Source organism: Nyctereutes procyonoides, unplaced genomic scaffold (genome assembly GCF_905146905.1).
Source record: "Nyctereutes procyonoides isolate TBG_1078 unplaced genomic scaffold, NYPRO_anot_genome, whole genome shotgun sequence".
Taxonomy (NCBI): domain Eukaryota; kingdom Metazoa; phylum Chordata; class Mammalia; order Carnivora; family Canidae; genus Nyctereutes; species Nyctereutes procyonoides.
This window is the reverse complement of record NW_026575043.1, coordinates 57,406,179-57,420,425: the sequence shown is the minus strand read 5'-3', so window position 1 is coordinate 57,420,425 and position 14,247 is coordinate 57,406,179. Positions and strand designations below refer to the sequence as shown.

At 40.1% G+C, this 14,247-nt stretch overlaps 1 protein-coding gene across 4 annotated transcripts; it reads right to left on the bottom strand.

Annotated features, from left to right (window-relative positions):
• Positions 1 to 382: 382 nt before the first annotated feature.
• Positions 383 to 13,054, bottom strand: DENR (density regulated re-initiation and release factor). Of its 4 annotated transcripts, none has more exons than XM_055322948.1 (8): positions 12,952 to 13,054; positions 12,010 to 12,124; positions 7,538 to 7,557; positions 6,753 to 6,837; positions 4,742 to 4,825; positions 1,992 to 2,108; positions 784 to 923; positions 383 to 676 (listed from the first exon to the last, which is right to left on the bottom strand). In XM_055322948.1, the coding sequence occupies exons 2-8, from the start codon at positions 12,113 to 12,115 to the stop codon at positions 632 to 634; spliced, it is 597 nt and encodes a 198-aa protein (XP_055178923.1). In that variant the 5' UTR covers positions 12,116 to 12,124; positions 12,952 to 13,054; the 3' UTR covers positions 383 to 631. The 4 variants fall into 4 exon arrangements, with proteins under 4 accessions (XP_055178923.1, XP_055178921.1, XP_055178924.1 ...); XM_055322946.1 differs by having other exon boundaries at positions 12,908 to 13,040; XM_055322949.1 differs by lacking the exon at positions 12,952 to 13,054 and adding an exon at positions 12,844 to 12,866.
• Between the last annotated feature and the right edge of the window lie 1,193 nt (positions 13,055 to 14,247).

The window sequence follows — 14,247 nt, the reverse complement described above, 5'->3', positions numbered from 1 at the left end:
TCAACTAAGTGGCTTACTGGGTCAGACTGCAGATGGTTTTAAGGCTTTAATATACTTTACCAAATAATCTCCAGAAGAGTGTGAACAACTCCTACCAACATTAAGTTAATGTGACCACGAAGTGGACTTGGTTGGTAACAATGAAGCAAATTCAACCACAAATCTATTAGATGCCCAAGCATCTCAAAATTATCACATCAAAGAAGCAAGGAGACAGTTATTAATGGTGATGAAGCCAAAATTCAAATTCTTTAAAATATTACTCAGCTTTAAATCATGATGTAATCAAATCATGATTCTTTTAAGATAATAAACAGAAAAGCGTTGCACAAAAAATCTAGTGTTTTTCCAAAAATAAAAAGTTAAAAAGAGAAAGAGAAAAGTCAGTACCAAATGACCAAAAATTTTTATTTGACTAAATTCTATTTCATGCATAAGCATGACAGTCTCCCGTTTATTAGACTTTGGCAATAAAAAAAACAAGCAGCCTTATACAGAACAGTGAAAATGCCAAGGGTGAGGGTAGTCTACAGTTTTACTGTAGGATAAATATATATTTTCAAAAGGCCTCTCTCCCTTTGGCCATATTAACTCTCAGTTCAGATCATTAAATAGAGACAAATTTTCAAAATCACTTCTTTACTTCTCCAAGATCTTCGATGCTATCATCATCCACCTATAAAACACAAATAATTACATCACATGAATTATGATTTTAAATAACATGGAAGCAACTTGCTTTAAAAACTTATAACCACTGATGCACATGTTCTATCTACTCACCTCTGGCCATTTTTCCTGAATGACATCAATTATGTCATCTGTAAAGTCTCCCTGAATGATGATTTCATCCTCTCCTGTTACTGAGGCACCACAGGAGAATTTTTGAGCAAAAAATCTTTGTGCTTCTTTAAGATCAATTTCTGTTTAAAAAAAAAACAAACAGCAAGACTATAACTGGAATTGTATATCAAAGATATTTTTCCATTTTGAAATTCAATCTGCATCTTAATTTCATAAAACAGATCACCTTAATGGGTTTCATATTCCTTTCAGAATGACAGTTACAAATTACTACAGACAGTGGTCTTAACCATTAACTTATATTTTCAAGGTCAAATAAAGCTTCAGCACATGAAACTAGCATTATTCAGGAAGGATGGAGCCACTGGGTGATGGGCGTTAAGAAGGGTAAGTGATGTAATGAGCACTGGGTGTTAAATGCAACTGATGAATCACTGAACTCTACCTCTGAAACTAATAATATACTGTATGTTAATTAATTGAATTTTATAAATAAACAAATAAAAGATGCATCCTATCACCAAAAAAAAAAAAAAGGCATCATTCATACTATTTGTAACTCCTATGGTAAGACCAAAATAAATCCAGGAACTCATTAATTCCAAGCATTACATATATATTTCCAAGTACAATGAAGTTCTTTTGTTTATCGCTTTTTACAAGAGAAATAGTTACAGCAGGGAAACAAACCTACTATCTAATGATTGTTTTTCAACTGTGTTGTCACATGAAGGGACCTTGGTTTACAATTTCACTGTTCATTCAAAGTCTCCAGAAAGAGCTCTAATGCAGGACATTCTGCCAAAACCCGCATTCCCTCACCCTCTACTATCATTCCCAGAGGGCGCGAGCCATTTTGCAGCCTTTTGCCATCAAGCCTGAAGGGACAGAGGAGCAGTATTGATAGGCTTCAAGGAATCCTACCTAGCCCTCCTCAATCCACATAAAAAGTGCTCAAGCAGGTATTCTGGAAAGGAAAAAGTTATACACGATTTAAACATCAAATTTTGATTTTGAAGCTATAGTTTGACATGCAAAATCTCATTTTGTATATTCTTAGCAAAAAATAGACCTGTGAAATTTTCATGAAACCGGATTACAAAAGAAAGAGCAAGACAGACAGAGAGGGAGGCAGAGAGCAACAAAGAGAATATAGTTCACACATTTTAAAAATACTTAAAACTCACCGAAAGTTGCAAGGCCACATACTCTTGTTACATATTTCTTCTTTGCTCTAGGAATTTTGGCTATCGTAACTTTTTGTGGTACAGTCTTCTTTTTTTGCTTTATTTGACCCCTTCCACCTTCATTTATGAAAAAAATGAGCTTAGCATCAATTGTTTAGTGTCTAATATAAAGAATGCTGTCTTTAAGCTTATTTTTAAAAGGTACCAAAGATTAATTTCTAAAGTTTTTGCTTCTAATACAAAAGCAATAAACACATGCATGAGTTATTCAATAAATATTTATTAAGTAATCTGTACCAAGCACTGCACTAAGGGCTGAGGACAAAAAGATGAACAGAAGAAAACATAGTCCCTGGCCTCCAGGGACTCTCAGTCTAGTGAAGAGAGACAAAAAAAAGGTTTAATTACTGCAACTGGTACATACTATAACAGAATCCACATATACTGTACTACCATAGCTTTCAGAGGAACAGCCTACTCGCCCTTTGGAGGGCAGAAAAGAAAAGAAAGAGCACCTTCTGTGAAAAGATTTCACAGAAGAAATGGCATCTTAGTTCTGTAGAAGAACTGTCCAGATGAAAGCAAAAGGACTGGAGAGATCCGATAAGAAAGGATATCCCAGGAGAAGGGAACAAGTAAAAAGATAAGAGAAGGCATTATACTTGAGAACTACAATTGTCTGATGAAAGATGTTTATGTATATGCAGGAAATAAAGCCAGAAAAGCAAGAGATTACCTACCAGTCATTAAAGGTCTAGCACATCAAGCTGTTATTTGATTTTATACTGAAGCAGAAGAAAAGCCACTGGGATGCCTGGATGGCTCAGTGGCTGAGCCTCTGCCTTGGTTCAGGTCATTATCCCAGGGTCTTCCGATCTGAGTTCCGCATTGGGCTCCCTGCAGGGAGCCTGGTTCTCCCTCTGCCTACCTCTCTGCCTCTCTGTCTCTCATGAATAAATAAATCTTAAGAAAGAAAAGAAAAGAGAAGAGAAGAGAAGAGAAGAGAAGAGAAGAGAAGAGAAGAGAAGAGAAGAGAAGAGAAAGAAAAGAAAAGAAAAAGAAAAGAAAAGAAAAGAAAAAAAGAAAAGAAAAGAAAAGAAAAGAAAAAGAAAAAGCCACTGAATGAATAGAAAAGTGAAAAAAACAGATCAGGCCTTATGAGATAAACCTATAGCATGGAAGGTGAATTTGAGGAATAAGGCCAAGAGAGAGTTCCTATAGTAGTTTAGGAGGAAATATATCAAAACCTAACAAAGCAGTGGTAACGGTAATGGCAACGAGGCAGAGGCCAGAGTAAGGAGGAGAAAAATCAGAATTCAGAACTAATCAAAAGGAATTAAAAAAAAAAAGAATTAGTACTAAATAAACTACGGAAGGGGACTATTAAAAAAAATGATTAAAAGGAAGAAAGAAAGAAAACCAACATGAGTGTCAGTCAGGTCCTGGCTCAGATGACTAGATGAAGCATGCTGTGCTTAACCAAAAGACTTGTTAGTTTGGTTTTTTTTTTTTGGAAATACCAAGTATTTTTTTGGAAATACTTGGGACTTGTTTTTGTTTTTTTTTTGGAAATACTGCATTTGAGGTGTCTGTGGGACCATGCACATTGCCTAGAGACACAGGCTAGGACTAGAGGTATAGATTTAGGAATTTCAAGTGTAGAGTGATGTCAGAAGTTAAGAATGTGAAACTCAAGGAGAAAACTGCAGAATGAGGAGGTAAAAGGGCCAAGCACAGGATCCTGGGAAATATAACTTTTAAGGGACAGAAGGGAGAAGTTTGCACAGAAGACCAAAGAGGAGTGACAGGGAAAATGAAGAAAGAAGTCCGTCACAAAAACCAAGGAAGTACAAGAGTTTCAATGAGAAAGGCGTGCTCAAATGTTCTTATTGCTTTCAGTGGCATGACAGCTTAGGATGGAATTAAGTATGAACAACGAAGGACAGAAGAGCAAGGACAGTAAGTCTAGTCTTACTACAAAAGTCTGGTTAAGAAGGGCAGGGCAAAGGGATAAGGCAAATGAAGACATGGGAATTTTTCTTGAAAGAGGCAAAGTCCTTATTTATAAGCTAATTTTAGTCATAGGGGAGAATAATCAAGGCAGAAGATACAGGCAGGAACAGAATCCAGAGTAGAGGAATTCGTTTCAGGAAAGGTAAACAGGTATATGCAACAGCTATTTAAAATAAAATAAAATAAACTGAGCTGACAACATAATGAGAGAATAAAATCTTTTAGGGACGCTTGGGTGGCTCAGCAGTTGAGCGCCTGCCTTCGACCCAGGACATGATCCTGGAGTCCTGGGATCGAGTCCTGCATTGGGCTCCCTGCATGGAGCCTGCTTCTCCCTCTGCCTGTCTTTGCCTCTCTCTCTGTCTCTCATGAATAAATAAATAAAATCTTAAATAAATAAATAAATAAAATCTTTTATAAATGTCCTCACTCTACATAAAATACAGTTATTTTAATAAGGTAACAAAATTTTGAAGTCATCAAGCTGGTTGGTTGCTTTTTGCATATGCACACAGCAATTAAAGCATGTTGTCCTAGGTCCAATTTACTGATAAAGCCCAAATCAAATGGCATCCAGTCATCCTGAGAATATGATTCTGTACCACTCTGTAGGGTACACATATGGAATTACATCAGCAGGTAGATATTACTGGCTTTAGGACTGCCTTCATTATGTTATTTCCTCTGAGAGAGGAAAAGTGTGTTTATGTAAATCAAGCCATGGATTTAGGCCTTACCTCTTTTCTGCTTTTTCTTCTCTTCCTCTTCCCCTGCTGTGCCTTGACCCTCACTAATTCCAGCTTCTTGTTTCGGTGAATTTTCTAGATGTAACAGTGAAATCCAAAAGCATTAACATCACTTCAATATAACCTTAAAAAAAAAATCACCTTTGAGCAACTTCGTATACAAATAAGGCATCTTGCCAACAACTGATCATGCCACTTATAAAGCAAACAATTATATTGTTAAATTTCTATCAAGTCTAATTCTGGTCATTATGGTCAAGTGCAAGGTGACAGAAGACAAAACAAAGTTTTTGATATGTGAAGATTAGGATCTTTTCACCCACATGAAAGGAGTAGGAAACACTTACACTCTGCAGGAGTGTTTCCCATCTAAACATACTTATCTATGCAACAGGAGGTCTCATCCTGAATAAGACAACTCCCTCCCCAGGTCTTATCATGTCCTAGGCAGGTCCTGTCCCAGGCTGACCATGACAATGCAGACTGCAACACCTAACTGTAGGGTTCTTTTCCAACAATGACTGTAGCTACTATCCAAAAAGGCCTTATATGTTTCAGGGGTTGTGCTTCTTAAAAACAATCTGAAAATCAAAGCAGCAAATGGTGGAATAATACCGGGTACATCTGATAGGCCTGTTCTGAGCCCAGGCTTTCTCCCTTCTTCCTGCTACTGTCTTCATTTCCACCAATCTTGTAAGAGCAGCCAACAATTTTAACAAATTGAAGAAATCTGTTCTCTGTAGTCTTCTTTCTTCTGGCAACAGCAACTCCATTCTTTTGGTTGCCAAAACCCTAGATGCCTCCTTTTCTCACATCCCACATGCAGCATACCAGAAAACTGTCAGCTCTACCTTCAAAACACACTGAGAATCTGATCACTTCTCCCCACCTCCACTGCTACCATTCTGGTCAGTCATCATCATCTCCTGGCCTAATTACTGCTGCGGCCTCCTATCTGGTCTCCCTTTACTGCCTGTGCCCCTCTTCAGTCTATTCTTTAGCACAGCAGCCAGAGATGCTGTTGAAACAAAAGTTCAACCTTATCGCTCTCTTGCTCCACATCTCCTGAATAAATGCCAAGTCTTGGCCTTTAGGGTGTGGTCCGCCTTACCTCTCTGACTTCATCTCTGACCCTTCTCCCCTCCTTCAATAAGCTCCAGACACAAAGGCTTCCTTGAGATTTCCTGAATATAACAAGTAAGCTTTTACCTCAGGGCCTTTGCACTTGCCCTGCACCTGGAATGTTCTCCCAGATATCCAAATGACTCACTCCCTTACTTCCTTTAGATCTTTGTTTAAATGTGGTCTTTTCAGCAAAATCTTTCCTACCACCACTCAAAATTTCCAATTTCCTCCCTCAACAATTTTTATCACCCCATTCTCTACTTATCATTATTTAACATACTTATTTTGTCTTATTTTACTTAGTCTCTTCTAGAATATAATTTCCAAATAATAGATCTTTTGTTTACTACTTTATCCCCAGCATTCTAAAACAATGTGCAGTATATAGTATACTCACAAGAAATAATTTGTTAAATGAATGACTGAAAATACATTTGCTCCTAAGCCATTACTCTTCTTATAAGAAAGTTATCCTGAACTCTCTCAGAGTTAAGACACATGAAACTGTGTGTGATTCTATATAAGGAGTTTTAACCCAAAAATGTAAAATGGTTTTAAAGTTAATAGATATAAATACAATTCTGTAATATCCTACTAAAGGAGCACTTTCATGACACCTGGATGGCTCAGTGGTTGAGAGTCCGCCTTTGGCTGAGGTCGTGTTCCTGGGGTCCTGGGATCAAGTCCCACATCAGGCTCCCTACAGAGAACTTGTTTCTCCCTCTGCCTATGTCTCTGCCTCTCTGTGTCTATCATGAATAAATAAAATATTTTAAAAATATAAATAAAGGAGCACTTTCTTATCTTTAAAATAATGCCTTACGTGCATTTGTTTCAGATACACAAGCTTTGATGAAAGAAAAAAAAAGGTTCATACCTACAGTAAGTTTTGCAAACTCATTTGGAAAATTCTTCTCTAACCACTGTCGACATTTAGCAACATCAGGCATATATTCACAGTACTGGGAGATTAGAGGGGAGAACAAACTGAGTCACAACAGAACATTTTCAATCAACTAATACATTTTAATTAAGTCATTCCCTACATTTGCTAAATTAAGAATGATGAAACTAACCACTCCCACTGATGTGTTATCCACAAGAATTCCGTGTTCCACCAGGAAATGCCCCATAAGCAATTAGAATTTAAAAAGGATTAAACACTTCCTCATTGTAGTATTTTTTCCCCCATCAAACAGAAGGGCATTAGAAAAAGCAGCAAACAAAACCAAGCATGTTTATTTCTTGCTTTGGACACACAGGTGTCTCAGTATTTTTGTGACTTGCCAACAGATCCTGACTCAGAAGCTTATTAACAGAAAATCTTATACATAATTTTAATTTATGCTTTCCTCTGCTTAGAAATTAGATTTTGGTTTTAAAGCTACTCTTATTTTATTAGCTAACTATTCATGAATTTCAAGCGAAGTCCAAACTGTATAGTTAAGTGCAAGAGATGTACACAATGTACACATATGATACAAAGTCTTAAGAAAACAATTTTTAAGACTATAAAATTATTCTAATCCAAGATTCTCTATAAAAAGTTAAAACTGTACTATCAAATGACAGATATGAAAAATAGAAAAACGTTCTCAGGCTAGCTCTAAAATCAATGACCCCAAATGCAGAAGGTAAAAAAAGAATTTGAAAAAGACTTACCTCTGTTGGTAATGAACAGACTGGGGAAATGGAGAAAAAAAAAGATTGGAAAACTTAAATATATATAAGTTTGTTTATATATATATAAACACACAAGGCTCATCCTAACTTTTAAATCTGACAAAATGTTTCATTTCTACTTTTTCCTATAAATTCTGTACCACTTTTCAAATACTACCCGTCACACTTTTTTTTGAGGTAAAAGGTACATGGTTCATAGAAATTTTCTCTTAAGTTTTTTGTTTCTAATCTAAAGACTATAACCCTCAGTTGATGGAACATCAAGCTATACTATCTTGCATAGCTTAAGGTTTTACCATAACCACTTTAATACGTCTGAAGCTAAGCTGAGAACAATTCCCCATACAACAAAGCTTGAAAGGAACTGGTTCTTTTGATAGTTTTACCAAAACAGCCACCAGTTTTTATTCATACTAACATAGACTTCAGTAGCACTTTTGCTACCATTTCTTTGCAATACACATTTTCTTTCCTTTTTCATGTTATCCTACATAAGATTAAGCACATATAAAGCTAAAAGGAATGTAGGGTCAATCTTGTCCTCATACAAGCTGCATGAGATAAACAATTAGAACTCAAAAGGTTTCCTGATTTTAAATAGAATTCTGTTTAAATAGAATTCTGTTACTGGGTCAGCTGTTTATTTTGTTCTCTTAAGGTGAAGAATAGAGTAGTTCAGTGTGCTCAATTATCTTGAGATTTGTGAGGGAGCAGAGCATTTCTCATCACAGCAATTATCATTATATACATTATGTGTCATCATCACGACCCTGTGATGATGTAAGTAAGAAATACCACATCTGCATTACCGATAGGTAAGTAACCTGCTGCATGTGGTTAGCAGAACAGGATTTGAACCCCGGCCAGTTTCTGAAGCTTTTTTTAAATAAACATTTTATTTATTTATTCACGAGAGACACAGAAAGAGAGAGGCAAAGACATAGGCAGAGGGAGAAGCAGACTCCATGCAGGGAGCTCGATGTGGGACTCCATCCCAGAACTCCAGGATCACGCCTTGAGCCAAGGCAGACACTCAGCCACTGAGCCACTCAGACGTCCCAGTTTCTGAAGCTCTTAACCACAAAATCAGATTACATGACATACACAGGTAGGGCAGCTGTGTGCCAGCCATGTGACAGTGGTATGCCTTCTCCTCATCCCACCATCACTATTTTTTTAAAAGACTTTTATTTATTTATTCATGAGAGACAAAGAAAGAGAAAGAGAGAGACAGAGAGGCAGAAACACAGGCAGAGGTTTATGGTACTCAATCCTGGATCCCAGGATCATGCCCTGAGCCGAAGGCCGACGCTTAACCGCTGAGCTTCCCAGGTGTCCCCCATCATTTTTTTATAGATGATGCTCTAAGAAAGGTTAAATAGCTCATCCAAGGACAAAAATGGTATGTGGCAGAAGGAAACTCCTGGTTTCCAAGACCTGGTTAACCAAGACCTCTACAATCCTCACAGTTCAAGTTCAAATACCAGTAGGTGCAGGGGATCCCTGGGTGGCTCAGTGGTTTGGCACCTGCCTTTGGCCCAGGGCGCGATCCTGGAGTCTGGGATCGACTCCCGCGTCGGGCTTCTGGCATGGAGCCTGCTTCTCCCTCTGCCTGTGTCTCTGCCTCTCTCTATCATGAATGAATGAATAAAATCTTGAAACAACAACAACAACAACAAAAAACCAGTAGGTGCAGATATTCAGTCACACTTTCAGACTTTAATTATAGGTTAAATACCATTTCAGCAAATGCTAAACTATAAAACTTTGTACATCATTTCAAAGAATATTCAGCTTGACAAAATTCTAATACAATGCAAATATCTGGATGGTTCTTTTGGGCTCATGGTTATTTGCTTTTAAAGTCAATTTCCCTTTCTGCAAACCATAGCTTTTCGACACAAAGATCTAGCATTTACCATCAAACCTCACAGCACTAATAGTGGAACAACCTGACATTATGTACTTGCTCACGTGACGCAACATGAAGAACAAGGCATCTTCAACCACGGTATCTTCTGCTATGGTCTGAATGTTTGTGTCCCCTCAAAACTACTATGTTGGGATCCCTGGGTGGCGCAGCGGTTTGGCGCCTGCCTTTGGCCCAGGGCGCGATCCTGGAGACCCGGGATCGAATCCCACATCGGGCTCCCAGTGCGTGGAGTCTGCTTCTCCCTCTGCCTATGTCTCTGCCTCTCTGTGTGTGTGTGTGTGACTATCATAAATAAATAAAAATAAAAAAAAAAAACTTAAAAAAAAAAAACTACTATGTTTAAACTCTAATCCAACGTGACGGTATTAGAAGGTGGAGCCTTTGAGAGTATTATTCCTTCTCTACACTCTCCTAAGTAGGGTCTTTAATGGATGAGGAAACTGGCCAAGGTAACACAAGGGAGTAGATGGCTGAGTCAGGATTCAAACTCAGATTGAGTCTGAAGTCACAATCCTGAAGACAAAATGTCTCCCCAAAAATGACCCCATCCTACCTTTGTTTCTCAGTCTATGCCAACCAGCATTCTGTTCCAATCAGCCCTTTCTTTTCCCTCTCCCCTGAAGACACTGTATTAAATCTTACTACATTATTCTTATGAATTCCTTCACCTTTCCTTGCAAATTCTATGCATTGTCTGAGGCTTCTCATTTCCTTGGAAATTTGCCTACTTTCCTCTGAAAAAAGATGCCTTTTCCTCAACTCCTAATTCATTGTTATAATCAGTACTATTTAACTTAGCATTTAATATTTTCTAATATTGCTTCTTCTACAACTAGACCATAAACTCCTTGAGGAAGTAACCCCGTCCCCAGTTTATGCCTAGATTATCAATACAAATTAGGGAGGGAAATAAATAAACCTATCTCTAAAAGTTTAGGGACCTCTGGTCCACTGGGGAGGTTTGCATATTTAGTGCAGTTATTCAAAAGTCACCTTAGCAGTCACATAAGCAATTTAACAGGATGGTTTTCATATACCATATTTCATCAATTCTAATTTTTTTTTTCATTTTTATAGGGATGCATCTTATAATTACGGCACGTCAATCTGACAGGTTTTTTCTTAGTGGAACATAAAATAATGGTGAATCTTATAAAACAGAGTCTTAGATTAGATGAAATAGCATATAAAGAACAGGAGCTCTTAACTACATCTGACAAAGATAAACCATACTAAACTAATGTACTTCTCTTACAATAAAACTTAATTGTACTCTGTTTCTGTGTTAGCTGCTATGTCAGAAGCTTTATACAAGTCACCTGACAGGATACAATCATCATTTCCATTGTACAGATCTTAAAAAACAGACATCTAAATCTTAAGTGAATTAGGTAACTTGTCCAAGGTCACATAGCTGGTAATGCTGGAGTCAGAATGCAGACCTCAGTCTGTGACTCCAAAGGCAATAAGATGACCATATAAGACCAATATCATAACAAAACTCAATCAACCCTACAAAGAATTCCTGTGCCTTACTCTTACTGAATTCCCATACTCTTACTGAGGTATAATTTTATTAGCAAAGATATCTGATAAATGGCAAGTTGACAAAATTGTTTAACTCAGTGACATCCCCTCTGCTTCTATAGCGCTTAAATTCCAGATGACGTCTCTATTACACTCACAGTATGTAAAGTCTCCAAACACAAGTGCCTTTTCTGACTTACTCACTTAGTCCCCAGTACCTAAAACACTGAAAGGTACAGAGTAAGTGATCAAAAATATTTCCTGAAAAAAATTATTTATTTCCTCTTTTGCTATCTTGGACCTTCAAACTTTCCAAAATACTAATAAAATTAGAGCATTTCCAACTCACAAATATTTCTGAATTGAAAATGAGGGGAAAAGAAATGAAGAAAAAAACACTCCAAGGGAAAAAGAATCCTGATTCAATCTAATACACATATTATCAATCAAACCAAGAACACTTTCTCAAGACCATCCTACTACCCATCGCTCCAATCTCATCTTCTTTCCTTACTGACATCCTCCCTATAATATAAACACTATACTAATCTAGAGTTGTTCATTTTCCACAGATGTGCATCCACCAAGCCTTTTCTTGCATAGCCATTCACTTCATCTGGGATGCCCTTCTCCACTTTATCCAGTCCTTGTCATCTCTTCAGACTCAGTATCTTCCAAGAAGTCCTCCTTTAATAGCCAGACCAGCAAGTAACATTAGGTTGAAATAATCTATTTGCATGCCTCTCTTCCAACTGGACTGCAAGCTTTTCCAGGCCAAGTAGCAAGACACAAGTCATTACAGGTTTTGAAAATCTGTAAACCCATGCCTCCTCTTCACCAGTGCCCCACCCCCAACCTTGTGGCTCCAATTAAGGGTTTCACAAATAGCAAAGACAGATGAGAGAAGGATTAACAGGATCAAATGTGATATACAATCATAATGCATAAAAACAAAGTGAGCAAAAGCCATTTTCTGCTTTGTAACACTTGCCTCCACAGTAAAGGACTCGAAGTGGGTAGTCTGCATCTAACTTGGTATTGCCCTTCGAGTCTCCTTTGCAATCATGCCCACCGGACTCAGAAATATCAGCAGCCATCTCACAAACCTGTAAACAAGGAAAATAACACATTTTCACTATTTTGGACCAAGACCTCAAAGAAGCAGCGTTCAGAAGTAGCCTCACTTCCGCCCACTGGAAATACCTCAACCCTAAATGTTCCCACTCTGTTCTTAAGTGAAGGATACAAGCTGCATTAGGATCCATAAAATGTGAGCAATTCTGGGCGCACCACCAACCAGCTCCACAGGTCTACAGGGAAGCAAGTGACGGGAGAAAAAGCACCTTGAAGAATGGGTCGGGGTGGGGGGGTGGGAGGCTCTAGTGGAAAGAGGACGCAATGGGATAATAGGATAGGGAGGATGATCCGTAGTGAGGGGGCAAGAGGTCTGGGGATGAAATGGGAGGGATGCAAACTGCAATAAAGGCCACATAGAATAAAAGAGGCTAAAAGAGCCTACGAAGAAGGGATGAGTGCCCAGAGGTGCCCAGAGTACAGGGTGTGGGGGCAGCTAAACGCCAAGCGAGGGACACAGGAATCCGGGAAGCGATGGGAGTGGGAGGGGGCGGGGAGACCAGAATCTGAAGACAGAAAATGGGGGCAGAAGAATCGGCAAGGGGCAGAATGTAAGAGCACTGGGGCGACATGGGCGGCCAGGAGTTAGGGGAAGATCCGAGGCGAAGGGGCAATCCCAGGGACACCACAGGGGCCCATGTGGGCGGGGGTGTGGAGACGCCCGGCCCGGCCCCCTTCCGCCGGACAGCACCTCGGCTTCCCCCCACGCTCTCTACGAGCTCTTCGGAAGAGGGAGAGGCTCGAGGGGTCGTTACCCAGGCGGTCGCACAACCCCCGCCGCCTCCGCTCCCGCCACTACCGCCAGCTGAAGCAACACATGCAATTCCTCTTCCCCGGCCAGGGCCGCCAGAAAGCCCGTCGGCTCGCCGCGGTCCCGCGAGACAATAAGCCTTTATCGCGAGATTCAGGTCGCCGCTGGGAGGCTGTCGCGAGAAGCCTAAAGGCGGAGGCGGAGGGGCACTGGGGAGCATGCGCACTGTGCTCGGGGGCGGAGCCAAGCCTCCGAGCGGCTGACAGCCAGTAGGCGGTGCTCGTTACTCGGGGGAGAGGGGGGACGGTCGGCTTGCTGGCGGCGCGCGGAGCGGAAGCCGAGGCGGAGAGGAAAGAGGAGACGTGCGCTGAAATCATCGGTGACTCCCTATTGTGGAGCTGGGGAATGCTGCCCCTAGTCTGGGGTGCATCCTGGAGTTCTGACTAACCTCCAGCCTGTTGGATAAGTCACTGCTCCGCGGGGAGATGGCACCTGGAAAAGGCGTTTGGTTTCATTTCAACACCTTTCCCTGCATTGACTGAATTATTCTTGGAAAGATAATATGAACGCTATTTAGATTGTTCCAGTCGCCCCGTAGTCTCACACCCCCCTACCAGCTGCTGTCATCACCATCCTCGTCTTTACTGCCAGTCCCTCGGGTCTCAGGCGGACGGACACTACCACCCGCGGGGCGTCCTAGCTTTGCTTCCGTCTAGTTGTTTCCTTCTGGGAAAATCCTTTCCTAACCACGCTCCGCCGGAGTCCCTCCCAGTCCCGTTGGTGAAATGGGAACAACACTCCAGGGCTTGCAAACCTCTGAGGGTTAGGAAAAGGATGACCAAGGAGTGCTTGGTAGCCGGTGGAGGTTGCTTTGTCCTTCACCTCATTCCCCTTCGTCCCGGCCGACTTCACTTGCGCCACCACCATCCTTACATTTTCTGCTCACGGTTTACTTTATGCGTGCACAAAACCATCTGGCATAATCCCTTTCACCGGTGACGGCTGCCTCCACTCTGACATCTTTCTTAAATAGAAGAGGAGTCTCCACCCTAACCTCCTTGCAGAAGAGTCAATTCTGTGTAACTAGTGAAAGAAGATCTTGTTCCCAAACATGGTTGATTCCAATAATAATAGCTTTCGATTCCAATAATAACTTCCACTTATTGACACCCACCTGCCATTATGTGTCAAAAACCTGCTCATTTGGGTATAGGGTGCAGGTGGATTCATTCCACAAAATTTTCTTTTTTTTTTTTTTTAAGATTTTATTTATGAAAGACACAGGCAAAGCGGGAGGGAGAAGCAGGCTCCCCTCAGGAAGCCTGATGTGGGACTCAATCCCTG